Source organism: Bolinopsis microptera, chromosome 6, assembly GCF_026151205.1.
Source record: "Bolinopsis microptera isolate Bmic1 chromosome 6, MBARI_Bmic_1.0, whole genome shotgun sequence".
NCBI lineage: Eukaryota > Metazoa > Ctenophora > Tentaculata > Lobata > Bolinopsidae > Bolinopsis > Bolinopsis microptera.
Genome location: NC_087077.1, coordinates 5,738,332 through 5,760,881, shown reverse-complemented (window position 1 = coordinate 5,760,881; position 22,550 = coordinate 5,738,332). Strand labels below are relative to the sequence as shown.

The 22,550-nt window shown below is 41.1% G+C and overlaps 2 protein-coding genes and 2 long non-coding RNA genes across 4 annotated transcripts in view; all 4 read right to left on the bottom strand.

Annotated features, from left to right (window-relative positions):
- Positions 1-22,550, bottom strand: part of LOC134817547 (uncharacterized) — an 84,769-nt gene that overhangs the window by 28,870 nt on the left and 33,349 nt on the right. The window lies entirely within an intron of this gene.
- On the bottom strand, positions 2,195-9,225 carry LOC134816793 (intraflagellar transport protein 80 homolog). Its single transcript, XM_063825787.1, has 8 exons — positions 9,117-9,225; positions 8,676-8,768; positions 8,412-8,498; positions 7,980-8,089; positions 7,361-7,427; positions 6,472-6,632; positions 4,706-4,807; positions 2,195-2,488 (listed from the first exon to the last, which is right to left on the bottom strand). Exons 3-8 carry the CDS (start codon positions 8,437-8,439, stop codon positions 2,195-2,197), a joined length of 762 nt encoding a protein of 253 aa, XP_063681857.1. The 5' UTR covers positions 8,440-8,498; positions 8,676-8,768; positions 9,117-9,225.
- LOC134816481 (uncharacterized) lies at positions 12,930-13,405 on the bottom strand. The gene is made up of 3 exons (XR_010160410.1): positions 13,387-13,405; positions 13,187-13,271; positions 12,930-12,990 (listed from the first exon to the last, which is right to left on the bottom strand). It is a non-coding gene; the product is annotated as an uncharacterized LOC134816481 (long non-coding RNA).
- LOC134816480 (uncharacterized) lies at positions 13,408-13,964 on the bottom strand. Its single transcript, XR_010160409.1, has 3 exons — positions 13,877-13,964; positions 13,645-13,711; positions 13,408-13,481 (listed from the first exon to the last, which is right to left on the bottom strand). It is a non-coding gene; the product is annotated as an uncharacterized LOC134816480 (long non-coding RNA).

Genomic DNA, 22,550 nt, shown 5'->3' with positions numbered 1-22,550 from the left:
AGTAAGAAGAACAACTCCACTCCAACTCTTTGCAGTTACCAACATCAGTTGATATTCCAGTTTAACCACAATCCCATGTAATATCCTCATAATATGATAAAAATTAATTTACCACTATCGGCTACCACAACACCCCCCCCCCCCCCCCCCCCCCCCCCCCCCCCCAGAATCTCATGAAACGAACGACTTGGATCGTTAGCCATCACAGTGTTTTATGTGAACCTTGCTCTTTATTGTCATCTTGGTGGGCTGGTTAAATTATCATCCGACATAATGCAGTTCGGGATTTTTTAGCTGTCATGCTTAACACAGAATGTTCAGATGTTGAGATCGAACCTCCGCTTCAAGAACTGGAAGGAGAACAGTTCGCGAGGTTCTCAACACTTACGGGTGATCAGGCAATGGTAGAAAATAAAATAGGATACACAATTAGTACCACTGGATCTATCTGAAGGGACAGTAAACATAAACATGTCACCTGTAGATGAGAATCTCGCTCTAAAATGCAAGAATTTACAGCACTATAAGCTGAGTGGTTCGGTGGTTTTGTCCCTCAGCAACTCTCCCATCCATATATACTGTTTCGTCTTAGCATCAATTTGTTCTGCTTTTTCTGCAGGCTTGTAGTTCATGTAGTCGTCAATACTGAAAGAGAAAGTTTTAGTTAAAACAATGTTCAGACTCGTATATAGTGCTATCTAGAGAGAAGATCACAGGACTTTTAGCCGGATATCCGGTCACAAGCATGATATATTGTGAAGTGAACTGATAGGAGCTTGCAGTGAATGGAAATCTAGCGTCCGCCACCAAATAAAATGGGCGCAATTCTTGTCGAGAAGTTCAACGTTGAATTTACAATGTTTATAATGGGTTATAGCTGACACATTCTAACAAATGAGACTGCAAACACTGCGTGGTTTATTGAGAGCTTGCACAAAACTACACTGGAGTATATTTTGCGAAACGTGCTTCGATTTTTATGAGAATTTTAAAATTTATATTTACATTTTATGGCACTGTTTTGTTTGGTGTAATTTGAATTGATTGCGAGATCAACAACTAGTTATTATTTAAGCAGATGTAGTTTAAGAGAACGAGCAAGTTAAAGTAGAATCTAGCAGATATGGATAATGAGGAGAGACAGCCGATTGTACGAAACGAGATAACTCCTCAATCAAGCTATAACACTGCAAATACAAATGAGAATCCCACTGACTCAGCCGACAGAGCGGCGCCCACAAATGAAGCTTCAGCGACAGAGCAAGTTGCCCCAGAACAAGCTGCCCCAGAACAAGCCATCCCCTCAGCAGACTCTCAGTCTGCCCAACAACCAAGATTACCCCAATTCAGTGAATACCAGCAACCCCGGCAGGCATAGATGCGGAGTTCGTTGATTTTTGGCGTAGAGTTCGTGGAGTTCGTTCAAAATTTGGAGTTCGTTAGAGTTCGTTGGAGTTCGTTAGTCAATTTTTCAAAAAAAAACATGGAAAATGTTTTTTTAAAAAAGTAATCAGCTCAGGATTTCTGTACGATCTTGGCAGGCGTTATCACGTACCAAACTATGCATACAGATAACTATAAACTGTACATTATTATATCAACTTTACTGTAGTACTGTACACTGTCTACTTTACTGCTGAAAGTTGTACCTACAATGACATTTGAATCATCAACTATACCTATAAGTCTATACACAGTGCACTTCAATTTCAAATAGTTCAGTCTGCTGTACATGGCAAAATAAAATGTATACATCATACATGAACACTGAATGTACAATGTACATTCGGTGTGATCACAGCTGTTTACAGCAGAAGAAAACGAAACGCAACGCCAGAAGTACAAGTTGAAGTTTTCTGCAACGTGTCCAGGGGAACCGCCAGAACGTGCGCGCGCAAAATATTGGCGCCAGAATGTCCAGTCCGATCGACCAGTCCTTGTACTGTGAAATGTACAGTGTACAAAGCGAACCGCGTGGTAGAAAGTTTCGAGTACCAATATATTTAAGTTGTTTTACAATCGTTAAATTTTTTATGGTGTTGAAATTGGCTGAATTGTAAATACAATTTTCTGTTTAATTTCATTTATTAAACGTAAGTTGTACAAAACGAACTCCTCAGTGTTCGTATTTTTGGTTGATGAGTTCGTAGAGTTTCGTTGTCACTGAGGAGTATCGTAGAGTCGGACGTATCATCTATGCACGCAGGACAAATAGGTAGCAAATAGGGTGGTTTCCTTGCTGATGAGCCAGCACCTCCCATAGACGACAGGCCGCTCCCCCACTAGGAACCAGAAATGGGGCAGTCCGCTCATCGTAATGCCTCCCACCCAGGTCTTGTGGACCATCAACTACGCCACTGGACACGGCTGTGTAACTCCAATGAGTCCAAATACCTCCGTCTATTGACTCCTTGCTGCGGGTCTCTGGCCCGGATTGGGAGCTGGTAGTCAAGTGTTCCCTAACTTGTGTTATCCAGGCATACGCTAACTGGCAAGTTTGAAACTTAGTCTTTTGAGAGAACCTGGCTGCAATTGCTCTATCTTTATTCACTATTCCGTTTGGGGGGGGCATGTTTTTAATTGGCTGGACAGCGGACCTAGTGGGGAAAGGAAAAGTCGCTGATAGGTTTTCCTCTACCTCGTCCTCATCACTGGAATCGTCCAGATATTTGCCTCCGCTTGGTGGGTTTTTTCCTCTTTACCAGCTCGAACACCTTATGGCTTCTTCTGCCGGTGTCATGAACATTCCTCTCCATCTTATTTTGGGTCCGAGATTTTTCCGCTTACAATCACAGGAAGAAGGTATGGCTGGCTTCTGGCTCTATTCGCTAGTGGAGGCAGCATATGATTTCACACGGGCAGCTAATCCTTCTCAAGTGTATCAGGTAGAAGCTATGCCCTACGAGTTTCATCGGTGGCTTGTCTGTATGTCCAATAGTGCTAGCTGTTGTCTTCATTCTCACTTGAACTCAAGAAGGACCCCGCTGGCTTGGAGGTTGGCAGCACTCTCAAGGAAGCTGATCTGGCTCTAAGAGAGTACGGGTACCAGCCGGAGAAAAAACCCTAACCTTGACCGACCCCCCATTGAATATCGACTACGGTGCACATGCGAGGTAACATCTGTCTAGGAGGTCTTCCACATACCTCTGTTGTGGCGGTCAGTCCTCTTCGCTATACCCTCCACTCTTCTCAACTACTATAATCGAGTACGGTATCATAGTGATACTCCCTTACCATGTGTTACTGGACTACTTGTGGGATGGGTTTCATGGAGAAAACACCCACCGATAACAATTTTCAAGGTGATAACTGATTTCTATAAACCGGTCAAGACGTGCAGGAGATCAGTACTTATTAGTTTCCCCTTTACTTGCTGTCTAATAGCATCCTGCATTGGTGTTTAGGTCTGGCCGTGGTACTTCACTTCACAGTAACTTTGCAGTCGTGTTAAACACTCATTTACCGTACTCAACCCTCACGTGTAACATTTGTCGTTCCTGTATATCTCTGAGCTACATTTTCACTATCATTGTGTTGGTTTTTTGTATGGTGTTCCTAATAAGAGCGACCCAATACTCTCCTTGGGAGCAGTGTCCTGATTGCAGAGTCCCCCACTTTTATTTAGAGCAGTTGGAGTGGAATAGGCTGATGGCGCCTGGGGTAAAGTTGGAGCTCTCAGTGCAATCGGCTTTGTCTAGTCAGATGGGGAGATATGTAGCTGTTGATATGGTTTATTGGGCTTCCCGCAGTAGGAATCCTACAGAACTTTTTCCGTTTTCCTGGGTGTCGATGGAGCTAAAGTTCGAGAGTGTTTGATAAACTCCCGTCGGATTCCCGAGCTAATGAGCCTCCTTCTTGTGGGACGGGCACATTAGCTCGGGGCCCTGTCTTCCAGGGCCCCCTCCTCTCCTCCTCCTCCATCCACCTTCAATACCTAACCCCATCAAATGACAGATCTTGTCACTAACCAGCAAAAAAAAAAAATATTAGAGACCCTGACCCTGACCCGAACCCTGACCCTGACCCTGACCCCTAACCCTGACCCTGACCCTGGACCCTGAACCCTGACCCTGACCCTGACCCTGACCCTGACCCTGACCATGACGCCTGACCCCTGACCCGACCCTGACCCTGACCCTGACCTGGTGACCCTGACCATGACCCTGACCCTGACCCTACCCTGACCCTGACCCTGACCCTGACCTGGACCCTGACCCTGAACCCTGACCCTGACCCCTGACCCTGACCCTGACCCTGACCCTGAACCCTGACCCTGACCCTACCCTGACGCCCTGACCTGACCCTGACCCTGACCCTGACCCTGACCCTGACCCTGAACCCTGACACTGACCCTGACCCTGACCCGGAACCCTGACCCTGACCCTGAACCCTGACCCTGACCCTGACCCTGACCCTGACCCCTGACCCTGGACCCTATCAATGACCCCCAGTGTAATTAATTGTCGGGGGTCAAATTGCGGGGGAGGGGGGTTAATTGTCAGGTAGGTCAATTGGTCGTACTAAGGCCTAGATTTCGCGACGAATTGAACCCAGTGTAAAACCGGCAGACACCCGTAAGAACTGGAAGACCTGCGTACTTCGAAGATGCTGCTCGAAGTATACTTGTGTGGAAAACATCGACAGCAACACAACAGAAGCTTTTAGCTACCAACGAGTACAGTGGAACATATTTTACGACGCCAACGCGGATGTGTGTGATGTGCAGGCCACTCCCAACGACTCTGTCACGTGACCAATCCAAGGAGTAGATAGATCCCGTGTTCGGCTTGTCCAGACTGTAGCACCACTAGCAGAGGTAGTTAGATTAATTGTGTCTTAATTTAATAGTAAATCGATGACCACAATATCAATTTTGCGGTACAATCTAGAAGATAATAATTAATTCAGTACGATATGCCGTCTCCATATTCTCCACAAATTGATTTACATAATGGAGATTTGTGCAGATCGTGCAAATTTTTGTTATCTTATCATCCAATTTCTAACCAACATCATTTGCAATATTAATAAAATCTTATTTATGTAAATTATATTATTTTATGTCTCTTATTACGCCACGTATATTTTTAAATTTATCAATTTTACGCGCCAAATTTCCAGAAAAACCGGCATTCGCGAAAATTGTCACATACGGCTAGATGCAAAAATACAGGATGCTGAGCGAATCTGCCGTTTGAGATACTCGAAACATTAAAGTATTACAAATTAAACTTTCGGGTTGCAACGGCTCTTCTACTGCCTGTTAGGAATCGTGCTGATTCCTAAATCCGAAGTGTTTTTATGATGAGCAGATTTAGTAAAGCAGAAAACTATGAACTATGCTGTTATTCAGGAAAACATGACACTTCTTCAAGTAAGAGAATTGATCCGACCAAGAGTTTTTTAACTCGTATTCATTCTTGCAGCTAGTTCATTTAAAGATACAAATTAATAATTATTTGAGCACATGTTTTTTTCACTAAAGTCAAAGAATTTTCCCAAATTTTTAAAAGTATTATATATGTATATCCTATGTCTCCGTGTCGACATCTTCTTGTTCTAAAATAAATATTGATTTAGTCCACACGACATTTGACCTCGGAAATCCTTTTTTTGCTGAAAAACCTGTTTTCATTCAGTCAAACATAAGTTCGGAGGTATCACAAAATAATCGCTCCGACAATATTTAATTTCTCACACGGAATTTCTCACAGCTCTTCCGAGAAAATTTCGAAATGAAATGCAGCATAACATTTCCTCCACGTCGACATCTTTATTATAATATTCTCACTCTAAGTTATTTATAACTTAACCTACGCGACAATTTGTAGCGAATATCCTGTTTTTACAGAAAATTTGCAAGTCTGCAGAGTGCAGAATCATATGCAGTGGCCATATTGTTATTTGATTTACAGTTAAAGTTCAACGTCAGAAAAAAAATAAAATGCGTATTTAATTACTCTCACGAAATGTAGCAATGGTCTTCAGTCAAATTTCAACATTATGGCGATAAGAAATTCAGGTCGACCGACATGCTCTGACATTACATTGATGTAATGAAGGTTTTAAATTAGTTGTAAAACCGACATGATAGGAATCCAAATTTTATTTTGGGATGGCTAGTGCTCTGCAGCCGGAGGAATTTTTACTACCACGACTCAGTCAGTATCTATTTTAGTCTCTTGCTAAATATATAAGGGCAGCGGGAATTTCAAAGGTGGTTACGAATTCATTTTAATTTCCATTCTTTTCTAACCCTCGTAAATTTTTTACTTTTGTCAAAAATAGTACATTTATCTTAAATATTTTCCTAATTTTAAACAAAAAATTCTTTCTACCTCTGAAATTCGCCGACCAAATCTCATTAATCAAATCATTGCACAAAGTCAGGCGCTACTTTTAGACTACCTTTTCTTCCTCAAATAGCCTGGTTAAAAACTGTGATTGTTGCAATCAGTAAATTAAACTCACGCCAGATTTATCGCAAAGTCTGAGGGTATTGAAGGCTCCCACAGCAAACATCTCCCCGTTAGGTGACCAGGAAACGGACATGATGGGGTAATGGTGGGGATGGGAGGCGAACAGGAGACGACCATAACTATCCCACACTTTATATTTCCTATCCTCAGCACCTGCGAGAGTTAGTGACATTTAGAAATGAGGAGGATGTGGTCAGACAGAAATATTGGTAACAGGAAGTCTTAATTGACATTTGACAATCATACATTTGTTTCACGTATCAATCTAGAACCCTCAAAATGACGAAAAGGCCCCTACTCAAAAGGCCCCGAACAATTCAAGACACATAATATGCAGATAGTGAAATCGTATCGTCAGTCATACTTGGATTGAAAAATTAGTTTCTTCGAATTGATTTCTTCGAATTTCATTTATATCTACTAGCCATGATGATTTTCAAGCCCGAAAGTTTTCTTTTTGATTTTTCCTGGGGATCGTGACATTCCTCCTCCCACGTGCATGGCCAAGATGGCATCTAGTCTGCCTCTCCTGCTTGATTTGATCTCAAAGTTTCAACAGTTCGTGTTTACCATTCACGAATGAAAGAGCGATCTCAAATAATTCCCGGACTAAATATTTCCAGCGGCGCAAACTTGAGTGATCTCACAAGCTAATCCTGGATTTTGCAACGAAGTTTTAAAGTGGCCGGATCAGAATCCAGAATCCAGACTGCGTTACAAAGGCTCTCACATTGCATGAATCCGGGGTTTTGGTATTTCAGTGAATATGTTATGGGAAATTTAAAACCTGGTTAACCAGTCCAAACCCTAACTACATGTTAAGGTGTGTCTCATTGCTTTAAAATGAAAGGTATAAATAGAATAACAAGAATCAGATGTACCTGATACAATGTGATTGTTTACAGAGCTCCAGTCCACCTTCATGATTAGCCCATCGTGTCCTTTCCACTGAAATATATTCATTTTATAATTTAACTTGATTTCAAGTTATTCTCAACCAATGATCTTAAAGGTTATGAAAAAGTCGTAGATATTACGTTTTACGTAAGTCAGAAGCATTCAAAGGCGGCATGACGCACGAATATGTGATCCGATACTATTCTTCACTTGATTAACGTTTATGAATTATCGCATAAAAACAATTTAATATTAATTTAATCAAACGTGATTTTTATACGTCATTAGAAATTCAAATATTTTCATTAGCTTTCATTCCAGAACATGCAATATTGTACTACATAAACTTAATAAGTTGCTCTTTTCTTGATGATCTAAGTCACGTAAGCAATGTAACATGATATGTAGCAGATCAATTAAAAACTATTTCAGATGATAAATATTCAGGTTGACAGAAGAGTAAATTATTAATTGTAATCAATATGATTCGGAGTTACTGACAAATTGAAGTATAATCTTTGCAACACATGGTAAACAATGGTAATGGTGAACTTATACATGAGTATTACATGTAAGAATCATGTTAAATATCTGGAAGTTCACCTGGGTTGTTTTAGCAGAGGGAGCGAGAGGTTTAATGATGATTTGTTTGCCACATGCGTACAAGATCTGTTCACTGTCTGGACCCCAGGCAACCGAGTACACTGGCGAACCTGACGGAGCTTCAGAGTACACATTAGGAAATTGAGAGTACACATCAGGAACTTAAAATTTAGTAATGTTATCAATAAAAGACACGAGTAAATGGACCTTAAACATACTGAAGATATACACCAAGCAACGAACTAGACACACTGTTATTCAGCATTTACATTTTAACTCCTTAATGAATAATACAGAATCCAGAATCCTGGATTCCGTGTAGTCCGGATTCTGTGTAGCTTAGTTCGGAGTATCTTAGCTAGTGAGCTATATGTATGATGTAATGAGCTTTGTGACTAACAACAAGATCATAACTACTACATAAAAACTAACCAACTTGAGCCAGAGTGGAGCGCAACATGCCAGATCTGGACCATATCTTCACCTGACCATCCTCCCCAGCCGTCACCAGAGAGTTGCCTGGTAGATTGGGGTACATTGGGGGTTGCTGGATAACAAAACATTTAAACATCAATCTCAGGTGATAATTTTATTTAGAGCACTAAGATAACATCATAACAAGTAACAACTTTTAGGTTCAAGTCTTTACCCTGTAACTTGAAAAGAAGAAAAAGCAACGAACACTGGTTTTCTTACCGTTTTTACTCCACTTGATGGCAATAACAGCCCCTGTGTGTGCCTCCACACTTTTCTCAAAACGACCGTTCTTAGATACGAGGTGGAACTTCCCTGATAAAGAGTAATGTACAGCAGTCAGTAAAATACATATGCATATTACTGTTATGATAGTTAATTTAAACTAATTAAAACACTACAAATCTATTACATTTATTGAGAATTATGTAATGTAACGTGATGGAAATATTTTAAACGGGCATATCCTGTCCAGACCCAGGATGCAATACATGAAGAATTCGTTGTAACTTTGTTTGAAAAGCATTAAAGATAAGTATAACATGATTAACAAACGGACTTGTGGCTCGTGGGACCAGACAACAATAAATAGCATCACTCCAGCCGTAGATTAAACAAACAGGGTATTTTGTTTTAAAAAGTGTGTAAAAGATTAAAAATAACCATCTGTGGTTCCCAAAACGAACAACTCAGATGCAGACTGTCGGCCGCCGACATTGCAGGGGAATCCAAGCCTTATCGGCCTGGTAGACTCCTTCCGGTAACTTGGTTATAGTAGCTGTTGTTCTCCAGTCTTGTTGTTCCATTCATGATAGCTTCCATCATCCCTGATAATGTTTTCTTTTTTACTATGTGGTGTGGTATGATCTGTTCAAAGCATCGTTTATTTTGTGTAACTCTCCAGGATTCCAGATTTGACCAATTGTTGTTTTTGATTATGCGCTTAATACTCGACGCGCGCGTTTACTCACTCACTGCTGATAAAGCAATTAGTCTACAAATCTTTGTTCGGCGGTCATGTTTCCTAGAAACGGTAAAATAATGTTTTTGCGCTCGCTAATATGTGCCACGGCATTATTTTGGTTATGGACTAAAGAAAGAAAGCACAGATGCAGAGGGGATACCATATTATAGAACACAGCTTTTAAAGTGTTCAGAACTGCCTATGAGTATGCTGAAATGCACAGTGTAAGGCCTTCACGGACGCCTCTAACTAGCCTAGCCCTGTTTACATGCCGTTTGTAGCAGGGGACTAGAAGAGCTAAACTAGTAAGCGGCGGCATAGCCAATACACTATACTTCCATCTTTGAGTTATTACAACAAGAGGAAAATTCTTGTGTTTGGAAATCTACCAAGACGAAAGTGGTAAATCAGCGAATTCCGAAGAATCATTCCAGTAGTGACTAGGCGCATTGCAACCAAAGCCACGGATTGAGCTAGTTTAAAGATATTGTAATATTATTTTATTGTAGGACAAAGTCAGAGGCGGCTCGTGGGAGCTGGCTGGCAGTTTTGTTGGGGGTCAATCGATGGACTGGGGGGAGGGGGCTTGGGACCGGCTCAAGCTGATCCTCCAAACTTACGATTACATACTCACAGGGCCTCTGTAAATTTAATGTGATAACATTTTAAGGCGACAGCAACAAAAACATAAAACTTAAACATGGGATGAAACGGACACCACACGTTACGATCTCAGCGCACAGGTATCACAACAGGTCAATAGTTTCAAAGGGGTCATGGAACACCCCAAATCGAGGCAAATCATAATAGATTACCTGTAGTGGATGCGCACGGATGTGCTTTGTAAAGTTACAATGACTATGTGTTAAATACTGCGCGGCTGAGTAGTCAAAGGTAGGATTGGACTCCCTACAACACAAAATTTCACGAGATCATGCATTGCGGCTTACATTTAAACGTATGATAGTAAACGAAGACCTTTATATTGCGATTTGTTATTTCCTATCACTATTTCTAATTACTATTCTATTTTAAGCAACAGCCACCAGCTAATAGTTTAAGGCGTCCACGGACGCCTGGACGCCCTCATTAGCCCCGCCTCTGGACAAAGTTTCAATAATATACCCAATCACTTTTTAATTATATTCATTTCATTTACGCATAACGTTGAGATGGAATGTTTCTCAAACTCGGGTATTGTTTCCATATTAATAAGCATGAAACCTTTCCAGTAAATTATTTCCACAAGAGCTACTCACCAACAGAAAGAGATCATCTCAACCGTCAACCCACACGCTACCCATTCCATCATGTTGAGGCTTCCTTTCCTATCGACACTTTGATTTCATTATCTACAATGTTTGTTAGGGCATTAATGCAATTTGATGGCTGTGATTTTAAAATTCGATTCTAGTTTTAATTGTTATATTCTTATGTGAACTGAACCGTTAGTAGCCGTCTCAAAACATTACTACGAATTTGCAAAATTGTTTTTAAATGAAATGTAATAGTAAGGATTACAATGAATGCAAGAATTGAAGACCACTTTCTGTTAAATATGTATGTACACTAGGATAAAATATTAGTATAGAATATACTTATCATAGAATCTATGCACGTACAAAGTACATAACTAGTTATAACCATGATGGCATAATAGGATACATTATTACTTTAGTACAGGAAAAATCTTAGTAAGAAATCGTGATGGCATCTAAAAACAAAACTTGAAACTACGAATTTTACAGTATTTGACTTTATATTTAATCAGCTTTGATCTGCCGTCCAATGACAGGCCATTATAATCTCGTTGTGCTGAAACTAACTGCAGGGTAAGTTTTCTTCCAGAGTCTTCTCCACCTCTGCTCTAAGCAAACACTGCCACTGCCTGGCTCTGGCTCTTTGCCTGATCCACAAGTTTCCTTGAGCCACGATGGTCTTGCATTCTTGATCTGCGGCTGGAAACAAGGCTGTCGCACAGGCCTCTGATATCTGCTGTCTTTCGACCAGAGAGACTGCAGCTCCTCAATTCGGCGTTCCAGAATAGCACACTCATAAGTTCTTTTTCTTTATGATGCCTGTTCAAAGTCTAAATCTCTTTTTGGTCGTGTGATTTTCGGTGGTGCATGTTCTCCCATTGGCTTGATAGTGTTCTCTCATGTTGTATCTCTTTTGCATCCTTTGGCATTGTTTTCTCTCAAACAGAATACTTGTAGCTCTTAGTGACCCTCAAGGTTGGACGTCCTTGTTTTGGAGTTTAGTATCTTCCGCTTCATTTGCATTTTTCATGTTCCCACTCTAAAAGATGAATGTTTCTTGTAATAATCCTTGCAGTCTATTCATGGCGGAAACTTTTCCTTCCCCAAGTGTAAACGATTTGGGAGTTGTGAGTGTGATCCTCGACATCAGATCAGGATGATGAGAAGTGCATTATCAAACTTGGTCGAAAAATACTCCAGGATCAACCTCCATCATGACATTGTTTATATAGAAAGTAAAGTTGGATTTCGAGGTTCATCAAAAACTTGAGTTTCCTGTCCCTTAGCTCGTTGAGGTGCTGGAAGTTTTCTTCAATCTGGGTTTTCACAAACTTCGTCTTCTTCAAACTTACGTTGAGGAAGCATTCAGATCTGATCTTCTGATTGTGATGTTTACCTTCAATTCACTTTCAACTTTTAATGTGACGGGCATCAATAACCTCTCCCATATGTCGATTTCCAATATCTCAGGTTTGTGGATATCAGGAGTCCAACTCTGACATTGCCTTTCAAGGAACTGGTTATTCAGGGGGTCTTCCAACTTTAAAATAGAATGGATTTGATGTTCTTGATGTAGTCTCGGTTAATTTCTGAGGCTTCTGTTTAACACTTAGGTCTTCTCTTGTATTACTTGTCTAGCCTTTCCATGAAGTGAAAGCATCCAAGTCAACACAGTCTTCTTGAATTGCTTTTCAATTGCTCTGTTCTTCCTGACAGGGACGATTTCATGCTCATCTCGGAGTATATCAAGCTCGTTTTCTCTCAGCCCACTTCCTCCTGAGTCCTCAGTTTGGAGTTGTTTTGAACTTTCAAGTGGTTGCTCAGTTCCACTGTCACAGTCTTCTAAGTAATCGTGCTGATTGATTAGAGCGTGGAAAGTCTCAAATCTTCAGTTCTTCTTGGTTGAGGTTTTCTGATACTCTATTCTTCAGCTTGAGAGTCTGTCAGTTTCTCGTCGAAGAATTCATTCCTTCCGATCATTTGCTTTGTCTGAAGCTTTTTAAGTTCAGCCTGTCTAGAGCCTTTCAGTATTTTTCCTTGTTTCATGAGATACTTTTCCTTTTTCTCAAATTCTTGGGCAACCTTATGATCCTCTTCTGACCTCTGAACTTCTGTCTTTGCCAGCATAAAGTCTGGTTTCTCCAGATCTTTTGTAACTCATCTTCTGGACGGATTTCAAGCTTGGGAACTCTAAGTCTATGTTGGTGCAATCACCTTTTGATAAGTCTCTCTCTTAGAAATAGTGTAGGAGGGCTGGAATATCACGCGTCTTTGACTGAGTCTCACCGCCAACAGTTTGACTGTCACGAATGGTCTGAAAGCAATATCTTTTAACTATGGCAATAGAAACAATTTATTACGTAACCAACGGGAAACTACTTTAATCCTGCACTCGTAAACATTAATATAAAAGAAATATCAATTCTTACAGTTCTATCAACCAATACTTAATCAACTTAATTATTAAGACAACTACTATTTTATGCTGACGTTATAACTGAACTAATTACCTCGGTTGACGAAGGAGAATCAATTATTCTAGCAGGTATCGGCAAAGGCAGCACGGTTTGAGCAGGAATGTTCGTGTCTCTCTACCTGGGAACGGAAACGTAATTTTGTACAAAGTATATAATTTTGAGAGCACAGAACTACGATTACCAAAGATATTCTTAAACCTATTTATGTAAAAACTAATGGAAAAGGAATTTACCTCGAGAACAACTTCAATCATATCCGTATAATGGTCCTTCAAGTGAGAAGGAGATCGGGAATCTTATCGTCGTTAGCTTACTTCTACCCGGAAACCTTGGATAAAAAGTAATCAAAGAATCATGCAAATTACTCTTACGAGGATTTAAGATGGCAGAACGTTAGGCAATTATGAAGGATAATTTATTTATGATAAATGGAATATTAATTATTTGGAGGAGGTATTATATGTATCTTCTGCTAATCAAGTTGCACTTACTTAATAGTCACTGTTCTTTAATGTACGGGGGAATCTATTCGATGTGACGGATCGGATCCACTGCAACCTGGTAAGAATTTACTTTCAGTGTACTGCATAGAATTTATATGCCTAGAGGGTACGTGAATAAACACTAGAAACATTGTAAATATAAATTTCACGTCAGACTCTTTTAATAAGAAACAAAATACTAATTTAAACGGCGAACAGTAATTTAAAGCAAGGAACTTACTGGAATACTTATGACTGGAAAGGTTAAAGCACCCGGGCGGAACCGGCTTACTGGACTCTGTTTACAAGCACGTTGCACTGACACAACCTAACAGACTGTCCTGACGTGAGAACAGAGAAAGACATCGGTCCTTCGATCGTTCTCCGCTATATCTCCCTGAATTTCCCAGAGTCTATTCTGCCGTTCCAGCCTTTTCTCAGGGAACGCAGTATTGTTCATCACGATCGAAATTGCTCCTCCTTGTTTAAACTCCCTGCTTATCATTCCTCGTCACGCTTCGTCTTGTGATAGGCTGGTCTTCTGCTCCTAATTAACCCCTCCATAAGTCCGTGGTAACTCATCAAGCGTGTCAAATGATTTGATAGTTTTCTCACAGAAAGTGTCCTTTTGTTAATTAAACGTCAACGTATATTCCATTTCTGGTATACTTCTATCGTTAACAAATTTACTATCTATCCTCTATGGAAATGGTTGTTAACTATAAGCCTAAGTCATTTAACTATCTTTAAAGGAAGATTGAAATTAATATAGAATTTCGAGGTTCCTGGCCTTACAGGGGAGCCGCGCACTCGTGCGCGGCGGGTCATACAACGTATGACAAGTAGGTTGTACTTGTAAACTTACAATGGGCAAAAACCGTTTTGGTCACGTGACAGGCTAGTTAAACATTAATTCGATTGTTTAGGGCTCGGGTTATATTAGGGTTACGGTTGTGTGTTGTGGTAATGTGGGAAGGGTTATGAATAGCTTCGGAGTTATGGTTAGGGTTGGGATTAACTATTAAGGTTTATGTAAAACTGTTTTGTACGGCTGCAAAACCATAAAAGCCAAAGTCACGTAAAATTTTCGGGTGGGCGAGGCCCGCGAGCGAATGGTAGACGTTAAAAACTAGTGGAGCCGCGGCAAAGTAGCAAAATGCGCGGGCAGTTCTAAAATTTATAATGTCGCCGCGCCTCACGTCTTGTATCTTTGTATTATTAGACACAGAAGGACTTTCGACAAATCTGTTCCAAATAAAAAGTTCGAAAATCGAGTGTTTTAGTGAATAACTTAGAATATATTTTTGATTTTCTCAAGATCTGACAAATAGATTTTCTTTAAACTTTCCAGATAGTTACATGGCTATATGACGGATAATGTGTGAGAGTTTGGGAGAATTTTTATATGTTAAACTTGAGATATGACTTCAAACACAAGAAAATATCTCCAAATTGGCGGTTTCTAGAGGAACGCAGGCACATATTTCGAGATCCTACTGATAAATTTTCTTTAAACTTTCCAGATAGTTGTATGGCTATGAGACGGATAATCTGTGTGATTTTGGTCGAGTTTCTATGTGCCGAACTTGAGATATGACTTCAAACACAAGAAAATATCTCCGAATTGGCGGTTTTTAGCGGAACAAAGGCATATATTTGGAGATCTAAATGATAGAATTTTTAAAACTTTCCAGATACATGGCTATAGGAGGAGGAGGAGGAGGAGGACTGAGGAGGGAGAGGAGGACTGAGGAAGACTGAGGAGGAGGAGGAGGTGTAGGAGGAGGTGGACTCAGAAGAAGGAGGAGGACTGAGGAGGAGGAGGAAGTGGAGGATGTGGAGGAGATGGACTCGGGAGGACTCAGGAGGAGGAGGACTGAGGAGGAAGAGGAGGAGGAGGATGAGGAAGACTGAGGAGGAGGACTGAGGAGGAGGAGGAGGAAGAGGAGTAGGACTGAGGAGGACTGAGGAAGAGGATTGATAAGAAGGAGGGGGAGGAGAAGGAGGAGGACTGCAAGAGGAGGACTGAAGAAGAGGAGGAGGACGAGCAGAATGAGGAGGACTGAGGAGGAGGAGGAGGAGGAGGACTGATGAGGAAGAGAAGGACTGACGATGAGGAGGAGGACTGAGGAGGAGGAGTCCTCCTCCATCTGAGTCCTCCTGATTCCTCCTCCTCCTGAGTCCAAACTCTCCTGAGTCCTCTTCCTCCTCCACTTCCTCGTCCTCTTCAGTCCTCCTCCTCCTTCTGAGTCTACCTTCTCCTACACTTCCTCTTCCTCCTCAGTCTTCCTCAGTCCTCCTCCTCCTCCTCCTCAGTCCTCCTCCTCCTCAGTCATCATCCTCCTCCTCAGTACTCCTCCTCCTCCTCGTCAGTCCTTATCCTCCTCCTCCTCCTCCTCCTCCTCCTCCTCCTCCTCCTCCTCCTCCACCTCAGTCCTCCTCCTCTTCCTCCTTCTCCTCCTCAGTCCTCCTTCTCCTCCTCATCAGTACTCCTCCTAAGTCTTTCTCCTCATCCTCAGTCCTATTCCTCCTCAGTCCTCCTCCTCCTCAGTCCTCCTCCTCAGTCCTCTTCCTCCTCATTCTCCTCTTCCTCTTGATTATCTGTCTCATAGCCATACAACTATCTGGAAAGGGGGATCATGTTTTGTGTCCGTTTTTGTCCGTTCGGTACCCTTTATTTTCAAAATGGACAAAAAGTAGGGCGAACAAAAACATAATAAAACGGACAAAAACGGAACAAAAATGTTATGAAAAATGGAAATAACATTTAGATGCTTCCTCCTCCTCCTCCTCCTCCTCTCCCTCATGCCCCTCATACTCCTCCTGAAGAGGACTGAGGAGGAGGAGGAGGAGGAAGAGGAGTAGGACTGAGGAGGACTGAGGAAGAGGATTGATAAGAAGGAGGGGGAGGAGAAGGACGAGGAGAATGAGGAAGACTGAGGAGGAGGAGGAGGAGGAGGACTGATGAGGAGGAGAAGGACTGACGATGAGGAGGAGAACTGAGGAGGAGGAGGAGGAAGAGGAGGAGGAGGAGAAGGAAGACTGAGGAGGAGGAAGAAGAGAAGGAGGAGGACTGATGAGGAGAAGGAGAAGGATTGACGAGGAGGAGCTGAGGACTGAGGAGGAAGAGGATGATGACTGAGGAGGAGGAAGACTGAGGAGGAGGACTGAGGAGGAGGAGGAAGAGGAGGAGGAGTAGGAGGGGCATGAGGGAGAGGAGGAGGAGGAGGAGGAGGAGGAGGAGGAGGAGGAGGAGGAGGAGGAAAAGGAGGAGGAGGAAGCATAGACTAAATGTTATTTCCATTTTTTCATAACATTTTTGTTCCGTTTTTGTCCGTTTTATTATGTTTTTGTTCGCCCTACTTTTTGTCCATTTTGAAAATAAAGGGTACCGAACGGACAAAAACGGACACAAAACATGATCCCCCTTTCCAGATAGTTGTATGGCTATGAGACAGATAATCAAGAGGAAGAGGAGAATGAGGAGAAGAGGACTGAGGAGGAGGACTGAGGAGGAGGAGGACTGAGGAGGAATAGGACTGAGGATGAGGAGAAAGACTTAGGAGGAGTACTGATGAGGAGGAGAAGGAGGAGGAGGACTGAGGAGGAAGGAGGAAGAGGAGGAGGACTGAGGACTGAGGTGGAGGAGGAGGAGGAGGAGGAGGAGGAGGAGGAGGAGGAGGAGGAGGAGGAGGACTGACGAGGAGGAGGAGGAGTACTGAGGAGGAGGATGATGACTGAGGAGGAGGAGGACTGAAGAGGAGGAGGAGGACTGAGGAAGACTGAGGAGGAAGAGGAAGTGTAGGAGAAGGTAGACTCAGAAGGAGGAGGAGGACTGAAGAGGACGAGGAAGTGGAGGAGGTGGAGGAGGAAGAGGACTCAGGAGAGTGTGGACTCAGGAGGAGGAGGAATCAGAAGGACTCAGATGGAGGAGGACTCAGGAGGACTCAGGAAGAGGACTCAGAAGGAGGGGGAGGATGAGGACACAGGAGGAAGAGAAGGAGGATGAGGAAGAGGAGGAGGAGGAGAAGGAGGAGGAGAAGGAGGACTGAGGAGGACTGAGGAGGACTGAGGAGGAGGAATAGAAGGAGGAGAAGGAGGAGGACTGATGAGGAGGAGGAGAAGGACTGACGAGGAGGAGGAGGACCGAGGAGGAGGAGGAGGATGATGTCTGAGGAGGAGGAAGACTGAGGAGGAGGACTGAGAAGGAGGAGGAAGAGGAGGAGGAGGAGGAGGAGGAGGACGGACATGAGGGAGAGGAGGAGAAGGAGGAGGAGGAGGAGGAGGAGGAGGAGGAAGCATATAAATGTTATTTCCATTTTTCCCTTTTTCCATAACATCTTTGTTCCGTTTTTGTCCGTTTTATTCTGTTTTTGTTCGCCATACTTTTTGTCCGTTTTGAAAATAAAGGGTACCGAACGGACAGAAACGGGCACAAAACATGATCCCCCTTTCCAGATAATTGTAGGGCTATGAGACAGATAATCAAGAGGAAGAGGAGGATGAGGAGGACTGAAGAGGAGAATGAGGAGGAAGAGGACTGAGGAGGAGGAGGAGTAGGACTGAGGAGGAGAAGGAGGAGGAAGACTGAGGAGGAGAAGGAGGAGGAGGACTGAGGAGGAGAAGGAGGAAGAGGAATGGGGGACTGTTATAGCCATACAAATATCTGGAAAGTTTAAAGAAAATGTATCAGTATAAGATCTCGAAATATGTGTCTGCGTTCCACTAAAACGCGCTAATTTGAGATATTTTCTTGTGTTTGAAGTCATATCTCAGGTTTGGCACATAGAAATTCGCCCAAAATCGCACAGAATATCTGTCTCACAGCCATACAACTATCTGGAAAGTTTAAAGAAAATTTATCAGTAGGATCTCGAAATATGTGCCTGCGTTCCGCTAGAAACCGCCATTTTGAGATATTTTCTTGTGTTTGAAGTCATATCTCAGGTTTGGCACATAGAAATTCGCCCAAACTTGCTCAGATTATCTGTCTCATAGCCATACAACTATCTGGAAAGTTTCAAGAAAATTTATCAGTAGGATCTCAAAATAATCGACTTTCGTCAAATATCGTTCCGAAACCGCCAATTTGAGATGTTTTCATGAGTTTGAAGTCATATCTCAAGTTTGGCACATAGAAATTCGCCCAAACTTGCTCAGATTATCTGTCTCATAGCCATACAACTATCTGGAAAATTTAAAGAAAATTTATCAGTAGGATCTCGAAATATGTGCCTGCGTTCCGCTAGAAACCGCCACTTTGAGATATTTTCTTGTGTTTGAAGTCATATCTTAGGTTTGGCACATAGAAATTCGCCCAAAATCGCACAGAATATCTGTCTCACAGCCATACAACTATCTGGAAAGTTTAAAGAAAATTTATCAGTAGGATCTCGAAATATGTGCCTGCGTTCCGCTAGAAACCGCCATTTTGAGATATTTTCTTGTGTTTGAAGTCATATCTCAAGTTTGGCACATAGAAATTCGCCCAAAATCGCACAGAATATCCGTTTCATAGCCATACAACTATCTGGAAAGTTTAAAGAAAATTTATCAGTAGGATCTCAAAATAATCGACTTTCGTCAAATATCGTTCCGAAACCGCCATTTTGAGATATTTTCTTGTGTTTGAAGTCATATCTCAAGTTTGGCACATAGAAATTCGCCCAAACTTGCTCAGATTATCTGGCTTATAGCCATACAACTATCTGGAAAATTTAAAGAAAATTTATCAGTAGGATCTCGAAATAATCGATTTTCGTCAAATATCGTTCCGAAACCACCAATTTGAGATGTTTTCATGAGTTTGAAGTCATATCTCAAGTTTGGCACATAGAAATTTGCCCAAACTTGCTCAGATTATCTGTCTTATAGCCATACAACTATCTGGAAAATTTAAAGAAAATTTATCAGTAGGATCTCGAAATATGTGCCTGCGTTCCGCTAGAAACGCGCCAATTTGAGATATTTTCTTGTGTTTGAAGTCATATCTCAGGTTTGGCACATAGAAATTCGCCCAAAATCGCACAGAATATCTGTCTCACAGCCATACAACTATCTAGAAAGTTTAAAGAAAATTTATCAGTAGGATCTCGAAATATGTGCCTGCGTTCCGCTAGAAACCGCCATTTTGAGATATTTTCTTGTGTTTGAAGTCATATCTCAAGTTTGGCACATAGAAATTCGCCCAAACTTGCTCAGATTATCCGTCTCATAGCCATACAACTATCTGGAAAGTTCAAAGAAAATCTATCAGTAGGATCTCAAAATAATTGACTTTCGTCAAATATTGTTCCGAAACCGCCAATTTGAGATGTTTTCATGAGTTTGAAGTCATATCTCAAGTTTGGCACATAGAAATTCGCCCAAACTTGCTCAGATTATCTGTCTTATAGCCATACAACTATCTGGAAAATTTAAAGAAAAGTTATCAGTAGGATCTCGAAATATGTGCCTGCGTTCCGCTAAAAAGCGCCAATTTGAGATATTTTCTTGTGTTTGAAGTCATATCTCAGGTTTGGCACATAGAAATTCGCCCAAAATCGCACAGAATATCTGTCTCACAGCCATACAACTATCTAGAAAGTTTAAAGAAAATTTATCAGTAGGATCTCGAAATATGTGCCTGCGTTCCGCTAGAAACCGCCATTTTGAGATATTTTCTTGTGTTTGAAGTCATATCTCAGGTTTGGCACATAGAAATTCGCCCAAAATCGCACAGAATATCCGTTTCATAGCCATACAACTATCTGGAAAGTTTAAAGAAAATTTATCAGTAGGATCTCAAATAATCGACTTTCGTCAAATATCGTTCCGAAACCGCCATTTTGAGATATTTTCTTGTGTTTGAAGTCATATCTCAAGTTTGGCACATAGAAATTCGCCCAAACTTGCTCAGATTATCTGGCTTATAGCCATACAACTATCTGGAAAATTTAAAGAAAATTTATCAGTAGGATCTCGAAATAATCGATTTTCGTCAAATATCGTTCCGAAACCACCAATTTGAGATGTTTTCATGAGTTTGAAGTCATATCTCAAGTTTGGCACATAGAAATTTGCCCAAACTTGCTCAGATTATCTGTCTTATAGCCATACAACTATCTGGAAAATTTAAAGAAAATTTATCAGTAGGATCTCGAAATATGTGCCTGCGTTCCGCTAGAAACCGCCATTTTGAGATATTTTCTTGTGTTTGAAGTCATATCTCAAGTTTGGCACATAGAAATTCGCCCAAAATCGCACAGAATATCCGTTTCATAGCCATACAACTATCTGGAAAGTTTAAAGAAAATTTATCAGTAGGATCTCAAAATAATCGACTTTCGTCAAATATCGTTCCGAAACCGCCATTTTGAGATATTTTCTTGTGTTTGAAGTCATATCTCAAGTTTGGCACATAGAAATTCGCCCAAACTTGCTCAGATTATCTGGCTTATAGCCATACAACTATCTGGAAAATTTAAAGAAAATTTATCAGTAGGATCTCGAAATATGTGCCTGCGTTCCGCTAAAACGCGCCAATTTGAGATATTTTCTTGTGTTTGAAGTCATATCTCAGGTTTGGCATATAGAAATTCGCCCAAAATCGCACAGAAAATCTGTCTTACTGCCATACAACTATCTAGAAAGTTTAAAGAAAATTTATCAGTAGGATCTCAAAATATGTGCCTGCGTTCCGCTAGAAACCGCCACTTTGAGATATTTTCTTGTGTTTGAAGTCATATCTCAGGTTTGGCACATAGAAATTCGCCCAAAATCGCACAGAATATCCGTCTCATAGCCATACAACTATCTGGAAAGTTTAAAGAAAATTTATCAGTAGGATCTCAAGATAATCGACTTTCGTCAAATATTGTTCCGCGGAACAAATGGAACAGAAAGTCCAACTCATTAGACAACAACATCAAATTCACTGTCCATATTTTGTAACAAAATCTAAAATTTCATAATACATGGTGTTGTATATGTTTTAATATCACTATAACTAAAGCGGACAAGCTTTTTATTTTACAACAATATCATTCGGTCTCCTTGTCACTGTAACACTTTGAAAGAAACACGAAGATTGAACAGCGAGACAGAGAATGGACAGTGAGACAGAAATTGAACAGTCAGACAGAGAATGAACACCGAGAAAGATTGAAAGGTAAGACAGGGAATTAACTCTAAAATAGAGAATGAACACTGATGCAGAGATTGAATAATGAGACGGAGAATTAACGTCGAGACAGGAATGAACAGTGATTTAATAGTTAAACAGAAAATGATCACTGAGAAAGAGATTGAATAGTTAAACACATAATGAACGTTGAGACAGATTGAATATTGAGACGGAGAATGAACGTCGAGACAGAGAATGAACATTGAGACAGATTGAATAGTGAGACGCAGAATGAACGTCGAGACAGAGAATGAACATTGAGACAGATTGAATAGTCAGACGGAAAATGAATGTCGAGACAGAGAATGAACGCTGAGACAAAGATTGAATAGTTAAACAAGAAAATGAACACTGAGACAGAGATTGAATAGTTAAACAGAGAATGAACGTTGAGACAGATTGAATAGTGAGATGGTGACAGATCGAATAGTTAGACGGAGAATATCATAATATGGTTAGTTTAATATCTAATATCTAAAATGATTGCACGGCTTTTAAAGTAATATATTATCAAACATAATCTTATCTATAAATGTTTTTGCCATGAAACGGACCAAACTGATCCTAACTCATATTCCACTCATCATAGCATATCGCTTCAGCATGTACAAAGGGCATAACCTCAATCAGTTTAATGTAGTGAAATGACTGGTGTGAATGAAGTAGTGTACTAATACAAGTTGGAGAGGATCAGGCAAGCTTAGTCAGCATCCATGATGTTACAAACCCTCTGGGACATTACTGCGCCCAG